We start from the raw sequence: 22,712 nt of genomic DNA, 5'->3' as shown, positions 1-22,712 counted from the left end.
TTAGATACTCTGAAGGAGATTGGGAAGGAGTGGCCAAGGAGGTAGGAGGGGACCCGAGAGTGTCATCTTGGAACCGGGGGAATAATGGGAGGGATCCGATGTTGAAAAGTTAGGCAAGACAGGGACTGACAAGTATCGCTTGGACTCAACAAGGCCACAGGGATGTGGCAAAGCCAGCTGTCATTAAGTGGGGCTGGGGCTGAGTTTGTGGGGTTGGGGAGCAATGAGGAGATGAAGAAGGAGACAGTGAGTGAGGACGACTTTTTCAAGCACCTTGTCTGTGAGGGTGGATAAAATGGAAGTAGCTGGAACTGGGGAAGACATTGGGTTGAAGATGGAGAGCAGTTAAGGAGGTTCGTGTAGGAGGAGAGGTGCGGGTAGATGCTAAAGGTGATGCTATAGAGATAGACATGGAGGGGCAGTTGAGGGTGTGGGGCCCAGAGTCCAGGCTGGGGCGATTGGCCTGGGATGGAAGGACAGAAGAAAGGGATACTACGTTTGCCAGTGGCAGGCAGGGGGCCAAGGGAGCTCCACGCCATCTCAAATCTTTCTGGGACACACCAGGCCAGACCTTGCAGGAGCGAGGCAGCCCGGGAGGTTTGCAAATGAGGGAGGATGGTTGGAATTGCTGCTCTGGGGGATAGGTGACAAACTGAGAAGGGAGATGGGCGAGGATGGCAGGTGCCATGTTCAGGGTCCACCGGGGGCTGGAGACCATGCATTGGTGGTGGCATCCATGTAGGTAGGAGTGAGCGTGCCCCTTGGGTCCTCAGCCCCTCATCTTCTACCTCCCGGACTGGCCGTCACTTCCACTGCTCTCTAGAAAATCCTCAATCTTCAATCCCTGTCTCTGGGGTTGTGCCTGAGTTCCCTTCCAGTCTTCCACTGGACATGGCCATCTGATCCAGAAATTCATACCACAGGTACCTCCTGCCTGTGCCAGGCGCTGGCAGGACAGATGAGGGCCCTTCACCTGATTCACTTGCAGCCTAGTAGGGTAGACCAACAATAAAGTAACAAGGTTATTACAAGTAGTGAGAAAGGTGGGAGGGGACTGAAGGAGGCAGCGTGGGGCAGTGGTGATAAATTAGTACTCTGGAGCAAGAAGGTGTGAGGATTATATTAGTCTTCATAAAGCACCTGGCACTCTGTCTGGCACCTAGAAAACACCGTATACGAGCTTTCTGTATGAAGTATTGGGAGTGTCTGGGAAGGCCACTTTGGATTGGGTGGTCAGCTGTCCATGACACCCAAGACTCCATGTTTCCAGAAGCAGGTTCACCCAATTCCCATTCCTGGCTTTTGGAATTGTACCACCATCCTGCCTGTTGCCAGGTTCTAGGACGACCAAGGTCTTAAACACCGTTCCCCCGACCCAATCATACTACCTGGTGCCTGTGGACGGCAGGGTGGGGGGTGCAGAGAGTGGAATGAGCAGGGGACTGGGTGGAGGGGCATCAGGGGGCACAGGCTGACTGCCCATCTGTTTCTCACAGTGCTGTGTTCTTCGCCACCTATCTGACCCTGGCCTGCTGTTCTGGACCTAGGTATGTGATGGCTTGAGGAACAACTTGTGGGAACATGAGAAGGATCTCGAAAGCCCTGGCCCCAGTCCTGCCTGCTGCCAGTGTGCTGTGAACTTCTGAGAGGGCTCTACCCTCTGGGCTCCATCAAGCCTGCCCCTCCCTCCTTCCCTTGGCGCCTCTCAGGTGGCAACAGGGTGGTGTGGACCGACAGATGGGGGCACCTGGGGGTGTGGCTGAAGGAGGAGGCTCCAAGGAGTGGGGATGGGGTTAGGCAGAGGCCCCCCCTCCCAGCTGCAGTGACCCAGCCCGTGGCTGCCGGCACCCCCCAATCTCCTCTGAACTCGGTGGTTTGCCTTACAGGAGGCATTTCCCCTGGAACCTGATTCTCCTGACCATCTTCGTAAGTGACCTGGGGGTGGCTGGGGACAGATGCTGAGTGCACATAGTGGGAGGAGGAAGCGGGGGGGGGGGTGCTTCCAGGGCCAGGAAGTCTGGGCTGCGGATGTCCAATGGGAGGTGACCGGTGGAGGCCGGGGTATTTTCACCCCCCTTCTACCACAAAGACATCCCACCCTCTCTTTCCAAATAGGCTTAGTCTCCCCCACCCTTGACTCCAGCCATTGTCTCTTTTCTTTGTGATGTGGTTTTTAAGAGGTTTGAATGTGGCATCCTAGAGCAATGGATAAAGAAGAGTAGGTCATAGAGAGGAGGGAAGAGCAGGGCTGCAAAAGGAAGAAGGGAACACAGCTAGTGCAGGCCCGTCAGGACGCTCCTCACCAGGCCTGAGTTGTGGAAGTGAATGTGTGGAGGTGAGGCCGATGCAGAGTTGAGGGGTGCGCCCAAGGAGTGGAGGCCCAGACTGGGCCCCCAAAGGCTGGATTCTGGAGCATTCCCTCATCCTGCTTCTCCTTCCAGACCCTGTCCATGGCCTACCTCACTGGGATGCTGTCCAGGTAAAGGGGACAGGTGGAAGGGGACGGGCCACTCTCTGAGGGGAGCTGCCCCTGAACACACCCCTTCAGAGAGCGTCCAGGGAGGGTGGAGGTCCAGGCAGGCCGGAAACACTGGCCTGGAGCCCTCTTCTCGCACAGTCCGTTGAACAGTGACGGCAGGACCTGGCCAGGTCGGGGGGTGGAGGTGGGGAATGGAGGAGAGCAAGATGACCTCTCTCAAACTGCAGCTTGAGAGACCCCAGCCTGGGTGGTCACACCACTCCTTGTAAACCTCCCTGGTACCAGCACAAACCCCTCTCCATTCTCTGCAAAGAGGAGTTTGAGTCTAAGCATGCTGGGGAGGGCAGAACCCAGGAGAGAGGCTGGGGCCAGAGGTTGAGGGATCGGGTCCCCGCAGAAGGCGGTGGGCCTGGGAGGAGGGCCAGGGGAAACCAGGACCCCTGCCTGAAGCTGAGCCCCCCGGCCCTGTGTCCCGCAGCTACTACAACACGACATCTGTGCTGCTGTGTCTGGGTATCACGGCTCTCGTCTGCCTCTCAGTCACCGTCTTTAGCTTCCAGACTAAGGTCAGCTCTGGGGCTTATGGGTGGGACAAGGCCTATGGGATGGGGGCTCAAAGCTTGGGTCCCTGGCTAGGGAGGGGGAAAGGGGTGTGTAAAGTCTGGGAGGCCACTTGAAGGAGGGGAGGAAGGGGGATGCCAGGTTCTAGGTAGGGAGCATAAGACAGCAGCCCGCTGTTTAGGGCTCAGCCTTCTGGCCAGCACACCACCCAGCAGGGGTCCCCAGGAGTGCCAAGCCACTCTGTGCTGGCCCAATGGCTCACACCTGTCCCATCCCTGCAGTTTGACTTCACCTCCTGCCAGGGTGTGATCTTCGTGCTGCTCATGACTCTTTTCTTCAGTGGACTCATCCTGGCCATCCTCCTGCCCTTCCAATACGTGAGTCCCCGGGTCTCCCAGTGGGGCCCCTGGGGAGGGAGGGAGAGCCCCACCTCGCCCAAGGGTGCCGTTTCCTCCCCACCTTCCAGGGAAGGCCCAGAGCCAAAGGCCCACAGCTTGTCATCCTGTCCAGCCCTCCTGGCACCTTCCCTGAGCTGGTTGGCAGTGTAAGCAAACAAACAAGGAGGTTTTTCTTGGCAGGCGTGGGCATCTGCTCACACCATGAGCCACATCCGGCTTCACCTTTCTCATCCTCCCCTCTAAGGGGGAGGTGAGGCCGAGGGAGAAGCCACAGCACATTTAAACCCTGGGCAGGGACCCGAGCGCACGAGCTCCATAGCGCCACCAAGCCCAGAAGGGCCCTGAAGAAGGACCTCCTGGGGCCCCTGAGGGATCAGCCAAGTCCAGAGGGCCAGAATCTGGCTGGCCAGGCAGGCAGGAGGTGGGGCAGTGGGGGTCTGAGCATACCCCACCCCATTACGGTGTCCATGGGGCCAGCCAAATCTCAGCTGTCCAGCCTGCCCTGGGAAATGCAGCTCGGACAGCACAGGGCTCAGGGGTGACTGAGGCAGTCAGGGTGCTGCAGGTGGAGAAGGAGCAGACCGAGGGCATCACAGGAGGGGCTTGAGGTTTAATCCTGGGAACCCAGAGGATGAAGCTATTAGACTCCTGCTAAGGGCTCAGTGCTTGTACCCCCACCCAGGACTCCTCTTAACCACGTCTGGTGCATGGTCCCCCCACTGCCCCTTTTCTGCCAGGCTAGAAGCGGCATTCCCCACTCCTCCTTCCCCCCACCCCATCCTGCCCAGCCCCAGTCCGCAGGGTATTGGCTCCAAGTCCAGGACATCAGGATTGGTTCTGGCATTTCCTTGGCAATTCCCAGGATCCTGTTGACGAAGGGAGGGGCCGGAGCTGGTCTGGGGGCCCTCTGTGTATCTAGGATGGGGGAGAGGCAGTTATAGGAAGTGGCTTCCAAACTTCAAAGAACCGTTTATTGATCCAGGTCAGGCTACTGGGATGCCTTTGTTTCCAAGAATCTTCTGGGGGAAGGCCCCGTGGAGGGAGGCATGGCTGAAACCTGCAGGGTTTCCACACCCAGCTGGGTGCCCCTGAGACCTAGGGGTGGCCAAGGTTGGGAAGGGGCGCTGCAAGCAATCGCATCATGAACGGCTGGCAGGGATTCCGTAGGATCCCCCCATCCCCCCACCACACACACACAGACCTCTGAGCCCCTTACGCCTCCAGGCAAAGCTAGGGAATTCCCCTACAGAGGAACAGACAGACCCCACGCAGGACAGGGATGAGTGTGTCTGCGGCGGGGGGGGGGGGGGGGGGGGGGGGGGGGGGGGGGGAGGGAGCGGCCTGAGGCCAGACTCAGGCAGGGAAGATGGCAGGGGTTCAACAGGTTGAGTCTCCCTCGACCAGCCTGAGTCTGGGGCTGTGTATGGAGGGAACACCAAGTACATGTCAGCTGGGAACTCCCCTGCCGGTCCCTCCCTGATCACTGTTATCCTGGGGCTCCCCAGACGCACCCTGAGCACACAGAGAATCAAGGACCCCTCTCTGTCCTGGGGCGTCTTCAGGACTGCTGGGGAGGGTTGGGGGTTGCTGTGAGAGAGGGAACCCACCAGGGAGGTCTGTGCTACATCCCCCGGTCTCTGGACTGAGCCCTCCTTTGCCGCCTGTCACCCTATACCCATTTTGTGTCTGCTCCACAGGTGCCCTGGCTCCACGCTGTGTATGCCGCTCTGGGAGCAGGCGTGTTTACGTTGGTGAGTGTGGCTCCCCGGGGGCCCCGCCTTCTCAGCCTCTGATCACCTCCCCAAGCCCCTTCACTATCCCCGTCTTCCTCATGGACCTCCTCCCTGACACCTTGTAAAGCTCCTGTGGGCAGGTCAAGGCTCAGCGCTGCTTTCAGGGAATGCTCTCTGGTTTCTGAGATACACCAGCTTATCTGGGCAGGGGAGGAAGAAGGTGGTAACAGGATTGGAGCGTTAGACACAGCTGGGAAGAGGCACCCCTAGCTCCTGGGGAGGGCCAGTGCTGCTTGCAGGGGTGAGAGAATGAGGGTGCCCTGGCCACGGGGACTAAGCTAGTCATTGCTCTCCTAGGGAAAATCTGGGAAGGCTTCTTGGAGCAAGGGAGATCCCCAGTGGTCGTGGTTGTTGTCACCAAACTGAGAGTGTTGATGGTGATGATGATGACGGTATTTATTGAACGCCTCCCCCCACCAACAAGCTCTCCATGTGCATTTAACCCTCACCATGACTCTGTGAAATAGCTTCTGCTGTGATCAGGTTAAGATGAGGAACCCGAAGCTCAGAGCCTAAACGACTTGCCCAAGTTCACACAGCATCCTAGGAAGCAGGGGACCAGAGTGACAACCTGGATGGCCTGGCTGCAGAGCCCCGTTCTGGGTATGAGGCTACGTGGGGAGGAGCTCGGGACGGCCGCAGGGAGATGCCCAGGAGACAGGAGGTAGCCAGGGACAGACATCTGCCTGGAAGAGCCCAATACAGGCCCTTTGCTCAGGTGGGCACCTGAATGTGATGGTGTTCCGGGACCCGCCCAGGTGGGCAAGCTCATCTCGGTGACCTCTTCTCAGGGGGCACACAAGGTAAACACCAACACCAGCAGGAGAAGTGACCAGACCCTCCTGTCCCTCGTTGGAATGTTTTAGTGCTGAAGGCACTAAAAAGGGATCTAGTGAAACTCCAAGCCCTTCCTCTCATAGATGAGAAAACTGGACCACAAAGAAGTTAAATGGTTTGTCCCGTTTCCTGGCAAGATGATGGCATATCAACTAAGTGTGGCCTTGGTCAAGGCTAGGCTGACCAGTTTCTCCCAGTTTACCCAGAACTTTGCCAGTTTGAGCACTGAAAGTCCCACTGCTTGAGGGAACCCCTACATCTCGGGCAAACCAGAAAGGTCACCATGCAGCACTAACTTCTCTTGGCTCCCGCACCAATACTCTCTTTCCTCCAGGCAGGACCTACTTAAAATAAGTTCCAATGAGGGGCACCTGGGTGGTTCAGTCAGTTGCGCCATGGACCCTTGGTTTTGGTTTAGGCCATGATCTTGCGGTTTGTGGGTTTGAGCCCCGCGTCGGGCTCCGTGCTGACAGTGCAGAGTCTGCTTGGTATTCTCTCTCTCTCCCTCTGCCCCTCCCCCTGCTCGCTCGCTCTCTCTCTCTCTCTCTCTCTCAAAATAAATAAACATTAAAAAGTTCTTTCAATGAAAAGGAAGGGGTGGGGAATAAGACCAAGAGGAAAGAAAAATGCAGGGTCACATGGGGGGAAGTGAACCCAGGAGGCTTCAGAGGACAGTGTTTGCCAGGGACAAATGGAAGAAGAGGGGTCAATGTGCAGGGCAGAGGGGGAGCACGGCAAGCATCAGTGGAGAGTAGGGGAGTTTACTTGGCTTCCTGTGGATCAGATCACAGCCAGTATGTCAGCTAAGCAGGAAGGCTGTACATACAAGGAAGGCTGGATGAATAGTAATCCCTTAAATTTGTTTAATAATCCCTTGTGTTGTTAGAATAGTAAAAATAATCCCAGCCATCTGTTCCACCCTTTACATTTTAGAAAACACTTTCACACCTATTACCTCATTGGATCTCCACCACAACCCAGGGAAGGAGGCAGCACTGATGTTATAAGACCTGCTTTCCCCATGGGTGTTAAGAGTTGGCAGATGTGGGATAGGACCCAGGTGTCCTGTGCCCAGCCTGGTGCCACTTCCAGCACCCCTGTGGTCCCCCTCAAAGAAGACAACTCCTATTAGCTTGGATTTGGGAAGAGGCTGGAAGTTCTTTCCAGCAAACCCCCTGTTCCACCCCTGCCCCGCCCCCATCAGTATTGGCCTTTCTACTGGACTATTCTCATTAGCATGGAAACAGGCTATAATTTCTTCTATCTGGAAACACACACACACACGCACACACACACACACACACACACACACCACTCTTGACCCACATCCCTTTGCAGCACCCCCATTTAGAGCAAAAATCCTTATAAGGGAATCTACACTGATGATAAGCTTCCCCCAAAAGTAATGCATTCTTATGAAACCTTTGTAAGCTGAAATGGTATAAGCGAAGAAGCAACTAATGTCTATGGAAAAATTTTTGAGTATCCCAGCCCCCCCTCCAAAATAACCTCTCTTAGGTTTTTCTGCTACCTTAGGACATATCTTGCTGACATGATGCACAAAATAAATAGAGATAAAACACAGATGCTCACAGACACTGCTCAAAACTGTGGCGGCTTGATGCCCAGATGCTGGGTGTAGTTCCCAGGGAAGGAGCTCGGGGGTGCCACTCGTTGTCTGGGGTGCATGCTGCCTCTATCATATAACAGCTCACTGCAAAGCAAATACTGAATGCTATCCCCCCCTCCACCATTTTTTTTGTAAAAGTGAAAATCCTCTTTGGATTTCTTTTGGCTAGCGAAATCAGGTACTACAGGTCTTTGGTAAAAATGAAACAATGGAACTCAAACTTTCAGAAAGCAAGGGATACCTGTATTTCCAATTTGTCTCCTCCTTTCTCTCCTCCCAGTCCTTCTCGAATTCTCTCAACCCTGTTAATGCTCTCAGCAGGATCAGCAGTGGTCATTTCTCAGCCCTCATCTTGCCAGACCCTCAGCCTGTTTGATACAGTTGCTCATTCCTCCACCCAGAAGCATCTTCTTCCCTGGGCATCTTGGCCACCAGCTGTCCTGTCTTTCTCCTGTCCCCCTGCTCACACCGAGGGCCATAGGGCCACCAACTCCTCTCTTTCTACGCTCACTCTCTACAGGATCTTTCAAGTCAGGATCCTCTCAAGGCTTTGAATACCATCGTTTATGCTGATGGCCCTACAGTTGATCTCCAGCCCAGAATTCCAGATTCGAATTTCCTATTGTCCGCTCAGTATCCGCATTTGGAAACCTAATAGGCACCCCAAACCTAATACGTCTGAAACTGAGCGCCTGCTCTCGCTGAACCCCTGCTTCTCCCACAGCCTTTTCTCCATCTCTGTAAATGGCAACTCTGTCCTTCCAGTCATTCAAGTCAAACGCCCTGCTGACATCCTCCACTCCTCCGCTCTCCTCACACCCCACTTCTGGCCCTATAGCAAATTCTATCGGCCCCACCTTCTAGGCAGAATTTGACCACTTGTCTCCACCTTCATGGCTACTCCCTGATCCCCCTCTTGAATTGCCGCCGTGGCCTCCCACTGGCGTGGCCCCCACAGTGTGTGCTCAGTGCAGCAGCTCGGGTTGATCCTGTTAAGTGTGAATGAGGTCACATGGTTCCGCTGCTGGGCCTCCAGGGATGACTTCCTGGGCCTGCAGGTCCTCCCTGACCTCACCTCCTCCCATGCCCCCCACCGCCCACTCTGGTGCAGCCATGTGCACCTCCTTGCTGCCCCTGAGCACGGCAGGCTCACTCCCAGCCCGGGGCCTCTCCACCTGCAGATGCCTCCATCTGTCCCCTCGGATCCACTCACAGCTCCCTGTGTCCCCTCCTTCAAGTGTTCGCTTGATTTACAATCCTGTGTGACTGAGCACACACGCACGCACACACTGCCTACTCCTCCTCCCTGCTTTATTTCTCGCCACAGCACTGTTCATCCTTTTTTTCTGACTTGTTAGTTGATGGTCTCCCTCCAGCAGAATGTAAGTTCCTTGAGGGCAGGGGTTTTTGTCTAGCTTGTTACTTCACTGCATCCCCAGTGCCTGGCACCCCTTTGATGTTTATGGAACGAATAGGTGCCTGAGAGGCGTGTCCGAGGGGCCAGGACTAGCCGAGATGCTGGTCAGAGCAGGGAAAGAAAGCCTCAGTTGCTCGGTGAGTCACAGGGGAGGAGGAACCACAGTGCCTAATTAGCTGTTAATGTCTCATTAGGGCTCCTCCTCCAGATTATGTAAACAATGGCAGGTGTGAATCCCCCAGCTCCACCTCCTGACCTTGTTCACCTGGGCCAAAGGAGGGAAGACATGCACAGGTTCCCTGGGGCCCCTGGGGTAGGGGAGAGCCGAGGAGGGCCCTGGATTCACTGCCCTCCCTCCTCTGAGTTTTAGGTGGACAGAGGCCATCAGAGGCCCAGCCCCACAAGAACAGTCTCCGGGCCTTTCCATGAACCCCAACTCAGAAGGCCATTGACCTCAATCTGACCCTGCTTCCTGCATCAGTTCTGTCCTGTGGAAGCTGTGGTCCCCTAGCTCCAACCCATCCCGAGCACCCAGCACGCCCAGTCTCTTCATCTGCCCATCCCGGCATCTCCCACCCTAGCCTGTGGAGAATTCTCAGCACCATGAGGGGCCCTCCCAGCGACGCACTCAGAGCATCCCTGCCCAGCTGCCACAAGGAGGGTGGGTGAGAAAGGGGAGAAGCCTCAGAGGAGACCCCAGACCTCCAGCGAGGACCCACCCAATGCTCCCAGCCTGGGCCTTGGAAGGGCTGTTAGAATTCAAATGGTTTTTCTCTCCTAGATACCTTAGCCCCTCTCTGACCGTCTCTACCATCTGTGAGGGCAGGGCCACTGAGCTGGACTAGGCCGAGATCAGGGGTGGGGAGCCCAGGCTTCTTAGGGCCGAGGTCCAGCCTTGAGGAAGAGGCCCCTCCTAGGCCTCACCCATCCAGCCTTGGTGCATTCTCAAGAGGCTTTGGGTTTTCTGCCTCACCCCTATCTCATACCCCTCACTGGGCACCAGACCCAAATGCCAGTAGAAGTGGGTGAGTCAGCCCGCAGGTACCTCAGGGCTTATCCTCCTGACCCCACTAGTGCCCTCTCCTTCGGTGCTTTTTTTTATAGTGGCTCATGGAAAGTCAGGCGGGGGAGTATGAGGGCTTGGCTGGGTGAGATGATGGGGCAAAGTGGAGGGGCTGGGACAGAGCAGGAGGGTTGGGGCAGGGAGAGAGAGCGGGTTGGGCCAAGGGCTTGGCCAGCAGGTTTCCCGCTGTGGCTGAGCCTCCGTACTTGTGTGGCTCTACCTCAGAGCTAGTCCTTCTTTGGGGAAGCTAGGATCTCCCGGCCACCTAAACCGGGAAGCCAAGCCAGGAGACTTAGGAAAGAAACTAAGCATGGGACTTTGGAAATTAGGCGACAAGCCCAATACGAACAGAACTGTCCCCTGCCTGGCCTGGATGGATTGGAGACCTGAGAAAACATCACAGTCTGTGTGTGTGTGTGTGTGTGTGTGTGTGTGTGTGTTTTAATGTTTATTTGTTTTTGAGAGACTGAGCATGAGCCGGGGAGGGGCAGAGAGAGAGGGAGACACAGAATCCGAAGTAGGCTCCAGGCTCCAAGCTGTCAGCACAGAGCCCGACGTGGGGCTCGAACTCACAAACCACGAGATCATGACCTGAGCCGAAGTCAGACGCTTAACCGACTGAGCCACCCAGGGGCTCCTCACGGTCTCTGTGTTTTAAGGAAGATTAGCCAGAAGCTGTGTGGGTAGGCCAGAGCCTGAGAGACCAGTTAAAAGACCACTGCAGGCAGAGTGCCAGAGTTGGGGACAGGGCGGCAGGAAGAACAGGTATGTTGGTCAGTACTGGATGCTTCAGGGCCCGATGGTGTTTGGATGAGTGAAGCTGAGGTAGGAAGATGCTTTGTAGGTGTTGGCCCCTGCCCATGGGGAAGATACATGCAGCCCTCTGTCCTCAGTCCCTGCAAGAAAGGAGGGTTGAGGTGAGTCCTTAGTGCTGGCAGGGACCTATTTGCACTGAGGCCCTGAGACAGCATGCTCCCCACCCCACACGCACCGTCATAAACCACACACACACACACACACACACACACACACCAGTGTTAGCTGCCAAGCTGGATGAAAGCCCCATTTTCCTGACTCTCAGTCCAGCTATTCTTTCGACTCTATCTCCCTGTCCCATTTCACAGGTGGGAAAATAGAGGCCAGAGAGTTCCTGCTGCTTGACTCCCTGCACAGCAGAAGAACCCAGGGAGGCTTTCTCAACCTTTGAGATCAGGCTTTCAGCAGTTACTTCCATCCAACCCCAGCAGAGAATCTGTGTCCCTGATGTTCCCCTGACTGGCCTAGGCCAGCCCCACAGCATCTGGAGGGTTCTGGAAAGAGACTCCTGTTTGCCCCTGCCCCTGCTTTTTTACTCAGGTCTGTGATATATGCCCTACCTTCTTCACAATTAGAGAAACACTTTGAAAAGCAAAAATGGCTACCCAAACCCAAGGCAGGGGTATCATTTTATTTTAGACTTACCTTTATTTCATTCAGAGCTCAGAGGCTCTTTCGCCTCAGTTTTTTACGTGAGCCTGAAAGATCTAGTGAGAACCTTCTCTGTTCTGCTACCCACCCTCCACCACTAAAACAGCCCTGACACCTCACCTGCGGCCTCATCTGAACCCTCCGAAGTTGAGCGCTCTCCTCTGAGGGCAGCAGCAGGGAGCATGGATTGACGGGTAATTGCTCCTTCAGGGGGAAAGTGCACTAGGTGTCCCCCTCCCAGGACCCACCTCGGTTTCACTTCCTGAGGCAGTCCTCCTCAGGAACCCATGCCCTGCCCAAACCAAGCCCTTCAAACCAATACCTTGACCTGGAGACAGTGAAAGGAGTCCTCCTCCCAGCTCCACCCCCTCCACCACCAGGGGTGGGGGACTGAGGGAGGGACGGTTCAGAGTCCCTGTAAGGAGCTGGGCAGAGGAGTGTCTAACTGGCATGCTGGGGCAGGGAGGGCAGGAGTCACTGCTCTCAGATGCAGAGCAGAACCAGGAAGAGGTGCTATGAGAAGGGCCAGGGGAGCCCTCCAGGTGGCCACATGCACCCCCACCCAAATGACTTTCAAGATCTAGCTCATCCTCTTACCACTGTGACCTTGGGCAGGTTACTTGACTCCTCTGTGCCTCACCTGCTTCGTCTTTAAAATGGGCCTAATATGAACTATTCCACAAAGTCGTGGCCGTAATTAAATAAGATAATACATGAAAGGAAAAAAGAAAACAGCCTGGCACTTGGAACTTGATAGTTTCTCAACTACCATGGTAACTTTTACCCTTATCGTAAATGTTAACCTTGTAACTCAGAGCACCAAATTTTGGAGCAGAGTACTTGGGTTCAAATCCATGCTCTGCCGTATTCTAGCTGTGTGAACTGATAAAATCATATAACCTCCCTGTGCTTCCGTTTCCTTATCTCTAAAATGCAGGTAATGATAGTACCCACCATGTAGGTTGTTGTAACTTGAAAGTGAATTGACATATGCAAAGCACTTAACAAAGTGACTGGTGCATCATTAGTAATCGATGATATTGCCTGTTAGTGGTAGTCAGTTGCAAGATTTGAACCCAGGTCTGTGTGACTATCTATGTTCTTTTTTTTTTAATGTTTATTTATTTTTGAGAGAGAGAGAGAGGGAGAATGAGTGGGGGAGGGGCAGAGAAAGAGGGAGACACAGAATCCGACGCAGGCTCCGGGCTCTGAGTTGTCAGAACGGAGCCCGACAAGGGGCTTGAACCCCCAGACTATGAGATCATGACCTGAGCTGAAGTCGGATGCTTAACCAACCAAGCCACCCAGGCATGCCTCCCCAGTCCATGTTCTTTTTTTTTTGTTTTTAATTTTTTTTAATGTTTATTTATTTTTGAGAAAGAGAGAGACAGAGCGTGAGCAGGGGAGGGGCAGAAAGAGAGGGAGACACAGAATCTGAAGCAGGCTCCAGGCTCTGAGCTGTCAGCACAGAGCCCGACGTGGGGCTCGAACCCACAAACCGTGAGATCATGACCTGAGCCGAAGTTGGATGCTTAACCGACTGAGCCACCCACGTGCCCCTCCCCAGTCCATGTTCTTAAGCACCGTATTACACTCATGCCCTACCTCAGAGGACCACACATGGGCTTTTCCACATACTTCCATACGCTGCTCCCCTTTTATCCTGGGGCAGGCCTTCTGGCTCACACACCTGCCAGACCCTGTTCCTTCAGTGGCTGCCTAGAGGTGCTCCCGAAGATGTAAGCTTCGTGCAGACGTTGTCTGCACCATTTAAACTTTTGACACTCAGGTCAGTGAAGACAAGAGAAATAACTTCTGTTGGTACCAGGCCACAAATGGACCCAGGTCTCCACTCAGTGCCTCTCCTCTGCTCCCCTACTCCCTTACCCTGTCCTGTATCCCAGCCTTTAAAGGCACAGGGCTTGAGGCTGGCAGCCTCTTCCCACAGAATCCTCGAAGCCCAGGCTCACCCTCTAGCCCAGAAAGTGGTGGCAGGGCCAGATGGGCCCAGTGCTCCCTGTAGCCCCCCAGGAAGCCTCAGCTAGCCTTGAGCTCTGTGCTTCTCTTTCCACCTCTTCCAGCCTTCTACACACACACACACACACACACACACACACACACCCCGGATCCCAGAGCAATGTCACATGCTGGAAGGAGAACGGGATTTGAGGTCAGAAGATCTGAGCTGTCCTCTTGGCTGTGTGAGGTGGGCAAGTCCCTCACACTCTTTGTGCCCCAGATTCCTCAGAAGGTTCAGCAACTTTTTTGTATGTTACTTTAATCTCTCTTTTAAAAATTTCTTATTAGGGGTGCCTGGGTGGCTCAGTAGTTTGAGCGTCCGACTCCTGATTTCGGCTCAGGTCATGATCCCAGGATTGTGGGATCGAGCCCTGTGTCGGGCTCCCATGCTGAGCAGGGAGCCTGCTTGAAACTCTCTCTCTCCTTCTGCCCCTCTTCCCCTGCTCATGCTTTCTCTTTCTCTAAAAATAGAAAACGAAATAAAAATAAAACTTTTAATTAAATAAAATATGAAGACATGTGTTCACATATTTCAGTTTTTAAAATCTTACAGTATGCAGATAAAGCAAATGCTATTTGCTTGTCCTTCGCTGCCTTGCCCAGTGGTAAGTGCTGCGATCAGTTGTCTCCTTCTGGACCTTTCTACATGCATTTTATAGGTATTTGCTATATAGGCTTGTATGACATATAGTTTTGTGAGTTTTTTGTTGTTGTTATTACAGAAAGGGGATCGTATGAGGCAGATTTTTGTGCAGCTTGTTCTTTTCTAATAATAGCGTATATCAGAGATGTTTCTGCCTTGGTGCTGCTACCCGTAGTTTATTTAACCATTTCCTAGTTGAGAGTTTAGGGTTTCCAGTATTTCACTGTTAGAACCAGCGCTGCTGTAAATGGCCTTGGGCGTGCTGTTTTGCACACTCATGCTGGCATTTCTGTAGGATGGACATGGTCCACGAGCTATTTTTTTATGCTGACTCAACACATTGTAAGGCCAGCATTTTGCATCCGGTGCCTGTTTGTTGCTGGCTCTGAGCTGGCCTCTCCATGGCGTGGCTCCCCCAGCCTCACCTCTGGGAGGACAAGAGACATAAGCCCAGGTCCTGGACACAGAAGGGTCAGGCCAAGTGTGTGGCCAGGGGGCCCAGCCAACAGGGTGAGCCAGGAAAGTTTGCCTTTGGCTCCTCTGCCCTCTGTGCATGCCCCCTCCCCCTGCAAGCCCACTCTGCCTGCTTCTCTATCAGAGTAGGAGACAGATGGTCACTACCTCGCCCAGCGTCCCAGAGCTAGTGAGGAGCGGAGTTGAGGCTGCAATCCAGGTCAGGCGGACTTCCAAGCCCGTGCTCATAATCGCCCCCATCTCCATCTCTCCACCTTTGAGGGGGTCATGCCTTGATGTCCCCCGGCACGGAAGAAAAATGACCATCAGCAAGCCACTCACTGGCTCTGAGACTCCTTTCCTTGTATGTAAAATAGTGATAGTAATTCCCACCTCCCAGGGCATATTGGGTGACAGAAATGAGATAAAGGATTAGTGTGTGAAAGGGCAACTCAGATGTAAATTAATAGCCTCCTAGACCCACTCCTGCCTCTTGCCCCTAACCCATGCTCCTCCTCCCACATGCTCCTCCTCTTGTGTTCAGCTGGCCACCAACTCTAGGAAGTACCCGTGTCCTTTCAGATGTCAGCGGTCAAACCAGCTGAGATCTTAGCTGCCAGATGTCAACTATTACCAAGATATCCACTCCCAACCAAAACGTTAGTTAACGATGCTTACCAACACCCAAGATTATCGGGCTACTTGCCCCTGTAATGAATGCAAGCTCATAATGTAATCTCTGATAATTTGCTTTCATTAGACTGTCAATTCTCTGAAGGCAAGCTCCTTGGAACATAGTAGGTGCTCAATAAATATTGGTGGGACTAAATGAGGGAAAGCCTGCAGCTGACCTGCAGGCATGAGGTTGCAGCGACAGGTGCAATGGTATTGGAATCTGGGGCAGGCTATCCCAGAGAGCACCACGTAGATAAGCATCCGTGGCTATAGGCCAAGGGCAGGGGCGGAAATCACTTCATTCCTCTTCCTTCCAAGAGCAAAGCCTGCTGGCTGCTGTAGGAGGCCTCCTGGGTGGGTGCTCCATGGAGGAGCCACCCCCAGACCTGGTTGGGTCCGAGCCTTCTAGGTTGAGAGAGTCAATTTCATTAGCTCACCCAGGGGTGACCAGGCTCTGAGAAATCAACCAAGCAAGCCACTGATTGATAAGCCAGATCAGCAATTTATTAACTTATGCTGGCAGCATGACTGCTAAGCAGCCTGTAGCATTCAAGTCGGTCCCTCTCCTTGTGCGTTCTCTCTTTAGAGGGCAAATTTATGTGAGAATCCGAATCCTATTCAGAAGGAGCCGAGTAGAATGAAGTGACAGGATACGAAAGAACAATAAACATTGAGGCCGCATACATCTACTTACCCTCAAAACCATGCCATAGTGTGGTCATTATTACTGTCCCACTTGGTAGAGGAGGACACTGAGGTCAAGTGGGTGATGGTTACTGAGGGGTGGAACCGGCACTCAAACCCGAGCGGTCCGACTCCAGTCCTGCAGTCTCATGCACCGTTCCCTCAACGCTGCTGAGCTCAGGGAGCCTGACGTGCCTGGCACAACCCCCCTCAGCCCTGGCTGTGGCTCTCTGCGTTCCTTCTGTTAAGGCTGCGTAGCGTCCCCTAGTAACATTTCCACCTCCTGGATGAGCTGTTGGAGACACCTGGCTCTCAGCAGCAGCATACACATGTTCTCAAGGGGGCACCCCTCCTTCTGCATGTAACAACTATAAAGCCACATTAATAGCTCACGTCCATTAAGTTCGTACCACGTGTCAGGCACCATGCCAGCCACTTGGTGTGCATTATCTTATTCTCACGGCCTCAGGAGGCAAGCACACTCAACTCCCTTTTACAGACCTGGGCTCAGGGAGGCTGCCTTGCCCAGGGTCCCAGAGCTGGTGAGGAGCAGAGTTGAGGCTGCAGTCCAGGTCGGGCAGACTTCCAAGCCCGTGCTCATAATCACCCCCCGTCCCCACCTTTGAGGGGGTCATGCCTTGATGTCCCCCCATGCTGGAGCTGTTCCGTATTGGAGCCTCTGGCCCTTGAGCTCTAGTCCCTTTCTCTCTGTCCCTTTGCCCCACTGCTTCTGCCACACCGAATTCCTCACTTTTCATACCATGGCCCGCGCCTCCCCATGCCTTCTCTGTGTAGCAAACACCTACTCATCCTTCGAGGCCCAGGCAAAATGTCACTTCTCCTGGGCTACCTTCCTCCTGCTCAAGCAGCCCTAATAATGGAATTTACCAAGGTTTCTTTTTTTTTTTTTTAATGTTTATGAATTTAGTTTGAGAGAGAGAGAGTAAGGGGGGGAGCAGAGAGAGAGAGAGAGAGAGCATCTCTGTACTGACAGCACAGAGACGGATGCGGGGCTCGATCCCACAAGCCATGAGATTATGACCTGTGCTGAAATCAAGAGTCTGACGCTCAACTGACTGAGCCACCCCAGGTGCCCTCTGAGTTTTACTGCAATCGTCTGGAAGTGTTCCCCACTAAGCGGTGAGCCCGGAAGGCAGACATGGTGTTGTCTCTGCCAGCAAATCGCTTGCACCAACTCTTGCCCTACACGTATTTATTGCCTAATGAACGTTCCAGAGGACCCAAGGAACACAGGTCTTCCACACACAAGTTACGGAAGAGCCGGGCACAGCCCGGTTAACAAGAATGTGAATGCATTTTAAGAATCCCAATCCCAGGTCGACCAGTGGCTCATAACCTTTGGGTTGCTAGTGGAACTTTTTGGCTTCATTCTCCCAGAAAACTACACCATGCCTGGGAAGTGTCATATGCCATTTCTAGCGGCTGTTCTGCTTCCTGTTCTTGGACCCCAGAGAATAGCTAAGTGGGAGGAGTAAGAATCAGTGTCGACAGTAGGAAGGTCTGGTAAGGGGGCAGCAGGGTAGCAGAGAGGAGCTGCCTCTAAGGGAATAACTGTTCCTGGTCCATGAGGCCAAGAAGGTGCCCTGGGGAGAAAGTGTTTCCTGGCAGGAGACACATTAACCCCTGGTGCTGCCCATGAACAGTGGAACAGAATGGCTAAGCGTGGGGGCCCTGGTGCCGGCCTGCTCAGGTTCAAATCCTCGCTTTGCTACTTCCCAGCTGTGTAACCTCAGGCGAGAACTTAATACCTTTGGGCCTCGATTTCCTCTGGGAATAATCCCTACTCAAGGAACGTTATTAGGACTAAGTGGGCTAATTTCTGCAAAACACAGAAGAAGTACCTGTTTTCTCCTCACTGTTACATGAAGCATTCACTCATCTTCTAAGGGCAGGGCTCTGAAGCAATGGTGAGAAGACTAGGCCTCAGCTTGAAGGTCCCCTCCTCCAGGAAGCCTTCCCAAGCTCACTGTCAAACTCACACGGGTCGGGTTCCTCTTTACCGGCCACCCCCCTGTGGCACTTCGCATTTCTCTTTGGTTACACTCATACTAATAACTAGTTCCCCTCCAGACTCTAAGCTCTATGAGGTCGGGGATCTTGTCTGTCTTGTTCTTTACTATTTCCCTGTGCTTGGCACATAGTAGGTGCTTGGGAAACAGGTGTTAATTAGAGATGGAAGGTGTTGGGAAAGTTCCAGATTCGGGCTGTTTCAGGAGGGTCACTGAGTGGCCAAACCGTATATGATGGTAACAAAATCGGAGAGGGCCTGGGTGGGGACACTGGGCCCCCTTGGTCAGTGTCAGAGTGATGGACTTTCTGACTTCTCTCTTTTCCCCCTTCCCTCAGTTCCTGGCATTTGACACCCAGTTGCTGATGGGTAACCGACGCCACTCACTGAGCCCTGAGGAGTATATTTTTGGAGCCCTCAACATTTACCTAGACATCATCTACATCTTCACCTTCTTCCTGCAGCTTTTTGGCACCAACCGGGAATGAGGAGCCCTTCCTTCCTTCCTTCCTTCAAAGAATGTCCCCTTGCTGGTCCTCTGACCCTCCCTGTGCTCCTGCAAGCCCAGATATAAAACTAGCTGCCAGCCCATCCTGTGGCCTCCCCTCAGCCCGACACTCACACCCTCACCCTCTACAGCTTGTACCCAACCACCAGGGGCCCTGTGGAACTGAGGTCACACCATCCCCTGTGCTGCCCCTTCCCCCCAGTTACATCTCCCAAAGTGGACAGTCAAGGCTGGAGGCTCCCCTGGGTTTGAGGACCCACAGAACGAGTGGGAGGAGCCCGGCAGGATTCCAGATGTGGGAAAGGGACCCCAGGAAGCCTGACTGAGGCCTGCACCCCACCAGAGTTCCTCCTAAGACTGCCACAGCTGTGTGACCTTGGGGCACACTGTCCTGTGTCCAATCCACTCCTCCCTTCTTTCCTTCCAGATCAGGCACTGACCCTTGTAAGGAAGGGGATGGGAGGACAGCTGGGCAACGAGGCGAGGCTGCTCTGCAGGGTGGGGGGATGTGGGGGGACCAAATGGTTGTCCCAGACTGCCAGTCCTCTCTGAGCTTTGGGACTAGCAGCTTGTTCTCGGCACTTGAGCCCTGGGGCCAAGAGCAATGGGAGAGGGACAGGATACCAGCGCCATCTGCAGTTGCCTTGGTTTAGTTTCCTGGGCCATGATGGAGCACTGTTGGGGCAGGAGGTGGGGACAGGGGGCTCTGCTCCTAAGTGGGGACCTACCTGTCCTGGGGCTGTAAGGGAGGTGGGAGTCGGCAGCCTGCCGAGAGGCGCGGGCTCTGTAGTAGCACCCATTCACCCAGACCTTCATCTCCCTGGGGGTGTTTGAGGTTGGCAGGACTGAGACCCATATTCCCACATCCTCTTCTCTTGATCCCCTGGCCTGCCCCCGACCCCACGCCTGAGGCTGAGTGGAGTGCTTGGGCCCTAGAGGATCGGATGTTCCTGGAGAGGGAGGGTTATTCTAGCTGCTGAACAAGCCTCCGTGGGAGGGAATCCTGCCTTGCCCCACGGCCTTTGTGCGCTTCTTATTTCCTAAACTCTCCCCCATCTGCTGCCAGGCCTCCTGAGGCCTCAGCTGGCAGTGCCCCCATGTCCCTCCCCCTGGCTTCTCCGGCCATTCAGCCCGGAGTCCTAAGCCCGCTCCATTCCTTATCTCCTCATCTCTCCAATCTGGAAGCTGTTCAGCTGATGCTAACAGCCATGGCCAGTCCCTCCAGCTGGTCCCATGTGATGAAGTCGGGTCTCCTTATCAGCCTCCAGGCGGCTGAGATCTCCGGCAGGGTGTGCGTCAGCCACCCGGCCCCCTGCAGGCCCTGCTGGGGAGGAGACCAGGGGGCCACACCTGGGGGAAGTGTGTAGCCGGCACCCAGCAGCCGACTCTGGGCCAGTGGAAAGTTACTGGGTGGAGTCAGGGAGGCTCAGATACCTGCACCTTCCCTTGGCCTCTCCCTCCAGGGCTCGCCTCTCTCCCCTGTGCTGGGGGCTCTGTTTGCTCTTGGAGGGAGTGACTAGGTATGTTACCTGTCTGTTTTGACTCTTCCCTCTCCGCCCTTCCTGTTGCCAGCTTCCAAAACACACTGCAGAAGCATTTGAAATTTTGTTCCACCTTGGGTATTTGAGGACAGAGGGAACCAAGAACAGATGGTGGTGTTGGTGGATGAGACAAAGGCAACTGGGAGCATGGCTGGGATGCCTACTCTGTGCTGGTCTAAGTCAGTCCGTGAAAACAATCCTATAAAGGGAGTAGCCTGCATATACCGACTGCAGAGGGAAAAGCTGAGGCGATTGCGGGGACTGGTAACGAGTCCAAGGTCATACAGCTGACAGACAAGGTTGGGGCTGGAATGAGACTGGGCAGTCAGGCCTTGACAGCTCTGGAGATTTGTTGGCCTCAGTGCCACCCCTGGCCTCCCCCTCCCCCCACTACCACCACCAAATTTTGTACTTTGTAGTTGCCACCTTCTGGGCACAAGATGGGAAACTGGAATCTGGTTTCTGATTCACGGCCTCACTGCCGATGGGCTCATGGTATTAAGCTGTGATTAGTTTCGTATCAGCAAGATGGAAGACCATGGCCAGAGAGGTGCCAGAACACTTACTTGCACTGACTTCCTTATGCAGTTGCTACCTTTCTTCACTTCCTCTCCTGAGCTCTGGTCCTAGCTCCAGAGGCACCACTCCCCCACTCCTTGGCTGCTATTCTCAGCCTGGGCCTTGGTCATGTTTCCCAGAATCCTCCTGTCCAAGTCCTCCTCTTCCTGGGACAGTTTTTGCAGAAATAGGATTGAGAAGCTTATCCAAGGCTGGGCTCCAAAAGCTTGGAGGAGGAGGTAAGCCCTCAGCAGCAAACAACACGACTGGGCAACTTGGCATTCTCAAAGCAGCGTGTGCTGTCCAGTCTCCCGCTCCGGGTCCTGGGAGGGATCCGGGACACAGTGAGCTGGCAGCAGAGTCAGGGCTCGGTGCCCTCGTCCCGCTGCATCAAGGCCAGAAAGAGCCCCAAGAACACCTGGATGGGCCTTGGAAGGAGGAAGGGGGTGGGGGAAGGTGTTACAGGAATGTGGGATTAGGAGAAACCTGAGCTGACCAGGTGCCACAAGCTGCAGAGAGGAGAGACCGCTGGCCCCATACATTTTTGGCAGGGGTGGGGCTGGGCCCAGGAAGGGGTAGTTGGATTTTACAGAGCTGGAGGCAGCCAGGAATCTGACCATCTGTGATGAAGTTGGAGGAAGACAGATCAAGAGATCTTCTCCTGGGATTGTAGCTGGGCGCCTGGGAGGCACAGGGAATTCCCCGGACTCCTGCCCCAATTCCCAGGTGCATGTGTGGCTCCTGTGTTGCCCGTGGAAGCCCAGGAATCTCAGGGGAGTCAAGATCCAACAGATACCCGTATGTTAAAAGGCTCTGCCTCTTGCTCCCTCAGCCTCCTGGGGACAAGTCCAGGAGCTATCAGCTCGCCCGGTGGGAGGGGGGGGGGGGGGCTGGATTTCACACAAGCCCTTTGCTGCCCCTCGGTGGCCGCCTGAGGAAAAGCAGGGTCTGGTTCTGCAGGGAAGAAGCATAAGGGCTGTGTGTGGCCTGTTTCAGGCAGGATTTGGTTTTCACTCTCGGCTCTTCTCAGACCTCTCTCCTCTTCGGCCTCCGACTCATCCCTTTAGTCCAAGCATCGTCACACCTCTGGGACACTGTTCACCTGTCTGCTGGAAACCACCCTGCACCACCCGGCAGCCAGAGCTTTCTCCCAAGTGACTGAGGGCAGACATACCGCCAGACACAGTCCTTTTGGCCTCAGCTCCTCCAAGTTTCCCAGGGTCCGCGCCTGTTCCCTTCCCTGGCCTCACCTTCCTGGTCCGTGACTGACAGGAGATAAGAATAAAATTATGACACCTGAACCATTTCCTCGGCCTGCCTTTTGCTTGTCGCCTCAGATGGCCGGGGAGTCTGTGTGTGAGGTTTAACTCAGATTCAATGTGAAAAGTTCACACCAGAGCTGTTTCTCCCAGCATAGCTAAGTGTGAATTAAATCTCCACATTTATCTTGATGTGGAAAAAGAAACACTGATCTTCCTGTCCGTATATACCCTTTGCAGAGGCTCTTGGGATCCCTGGACCCGTCACAGCCCTACCAGAGGTGCCTCCAGATAGGGAACCTTCCAGGGAAGCCTTTGTGCATCGTTCTGTTAGAAGATGCTTCCTTATTTTGACCCAAAATCTGTTCCTCTAGAAGGAGGGCCTATGTTGTAGCTGGAAGGATCCCCAGGAGCAGTAGCTTTAAGAGTCACCCCTCCTGTGGAGCCTTTCTCAGTCCTTCCCCCAGGTACCCTCACTCACCCCTCCTAGGAGCCCCCCTGCCCTGTACCACCCTGGTTACATTTTAATCGCTCTTTCTATCTCCTTCTATGACACTTGAGCTCCTTGAAGGCATGAACTGTGTCTTGTTCACCCTTGAATCCACAGGACTTATGGCCAATAGTCTCAATAATGCCTTTTGGATGAACAGAGGGATGAATGAATCTGCGCCAACCCGTTGGTTTTACTGAGGAGGAAA

At 54.3% G+C, this 22,712-nt stretch overlaps 1 protein-coding gene across 1 annotated transcript in view; it reads left to right on the top strand.

The window, feature by feature from the left end:
- The window catches only part of FAIM2 (Fas apoptotic inhibitory molecule 2), a 34,182-nt gene extending 12,121 nt beyond the window's left edge, over positions 1-22,061 (top strand). The window contains exons 6-12 of the mRNA XM_030322555.1: positions 1,497-1,547; positions 1,887-1,926; positions 2,442-2,479; positions 2,958-3,045; positions 3,322-3,417; positions 5,136-5,189; positions 18,487-22,061. Coding sequence (XP_030178415.1) covers positions 1,497-1,547; positions 1,887-1,926; positions 2,442-2,479; positions 2,958-3,045; positions 3,322-3,417; positions 5,136-5,189; positions 18,487-18,636 — 517 coding nt within the window. The 3' untranslated portion in view covers positions 18,637-22,061. The remainder of the gene's footprint in view (positions 1-1,496; positions 1,548-1,886; positions 1,927-2,441; positions 2,480-2,957; positions 3,046-3,321; positions 3,418-5,135; positions 5,190-18,486) is intronic.
- The last annotated feature ends 651 nt before the right edge of the window (positions 22,062-22,712 follow it).

This window comes from Lynx canadensis, chromosome B4 (assembly GCF_007474595.2).
Source record: "Lynx canadensis isolate LIC74 chromosome B4, mLynCan4.pri.v2, whole genome shotgun sequence".
In the NCBI taxonomy this organism is placed as follows: Eukaryota; Metazoa; Chordata; class Mammalia; order Carnivora; family Felidae; genus Lynx; species Lynx canadensis.
This window is presented reverse-complemented; position numbering and strand designations above follow the sequence as displayed.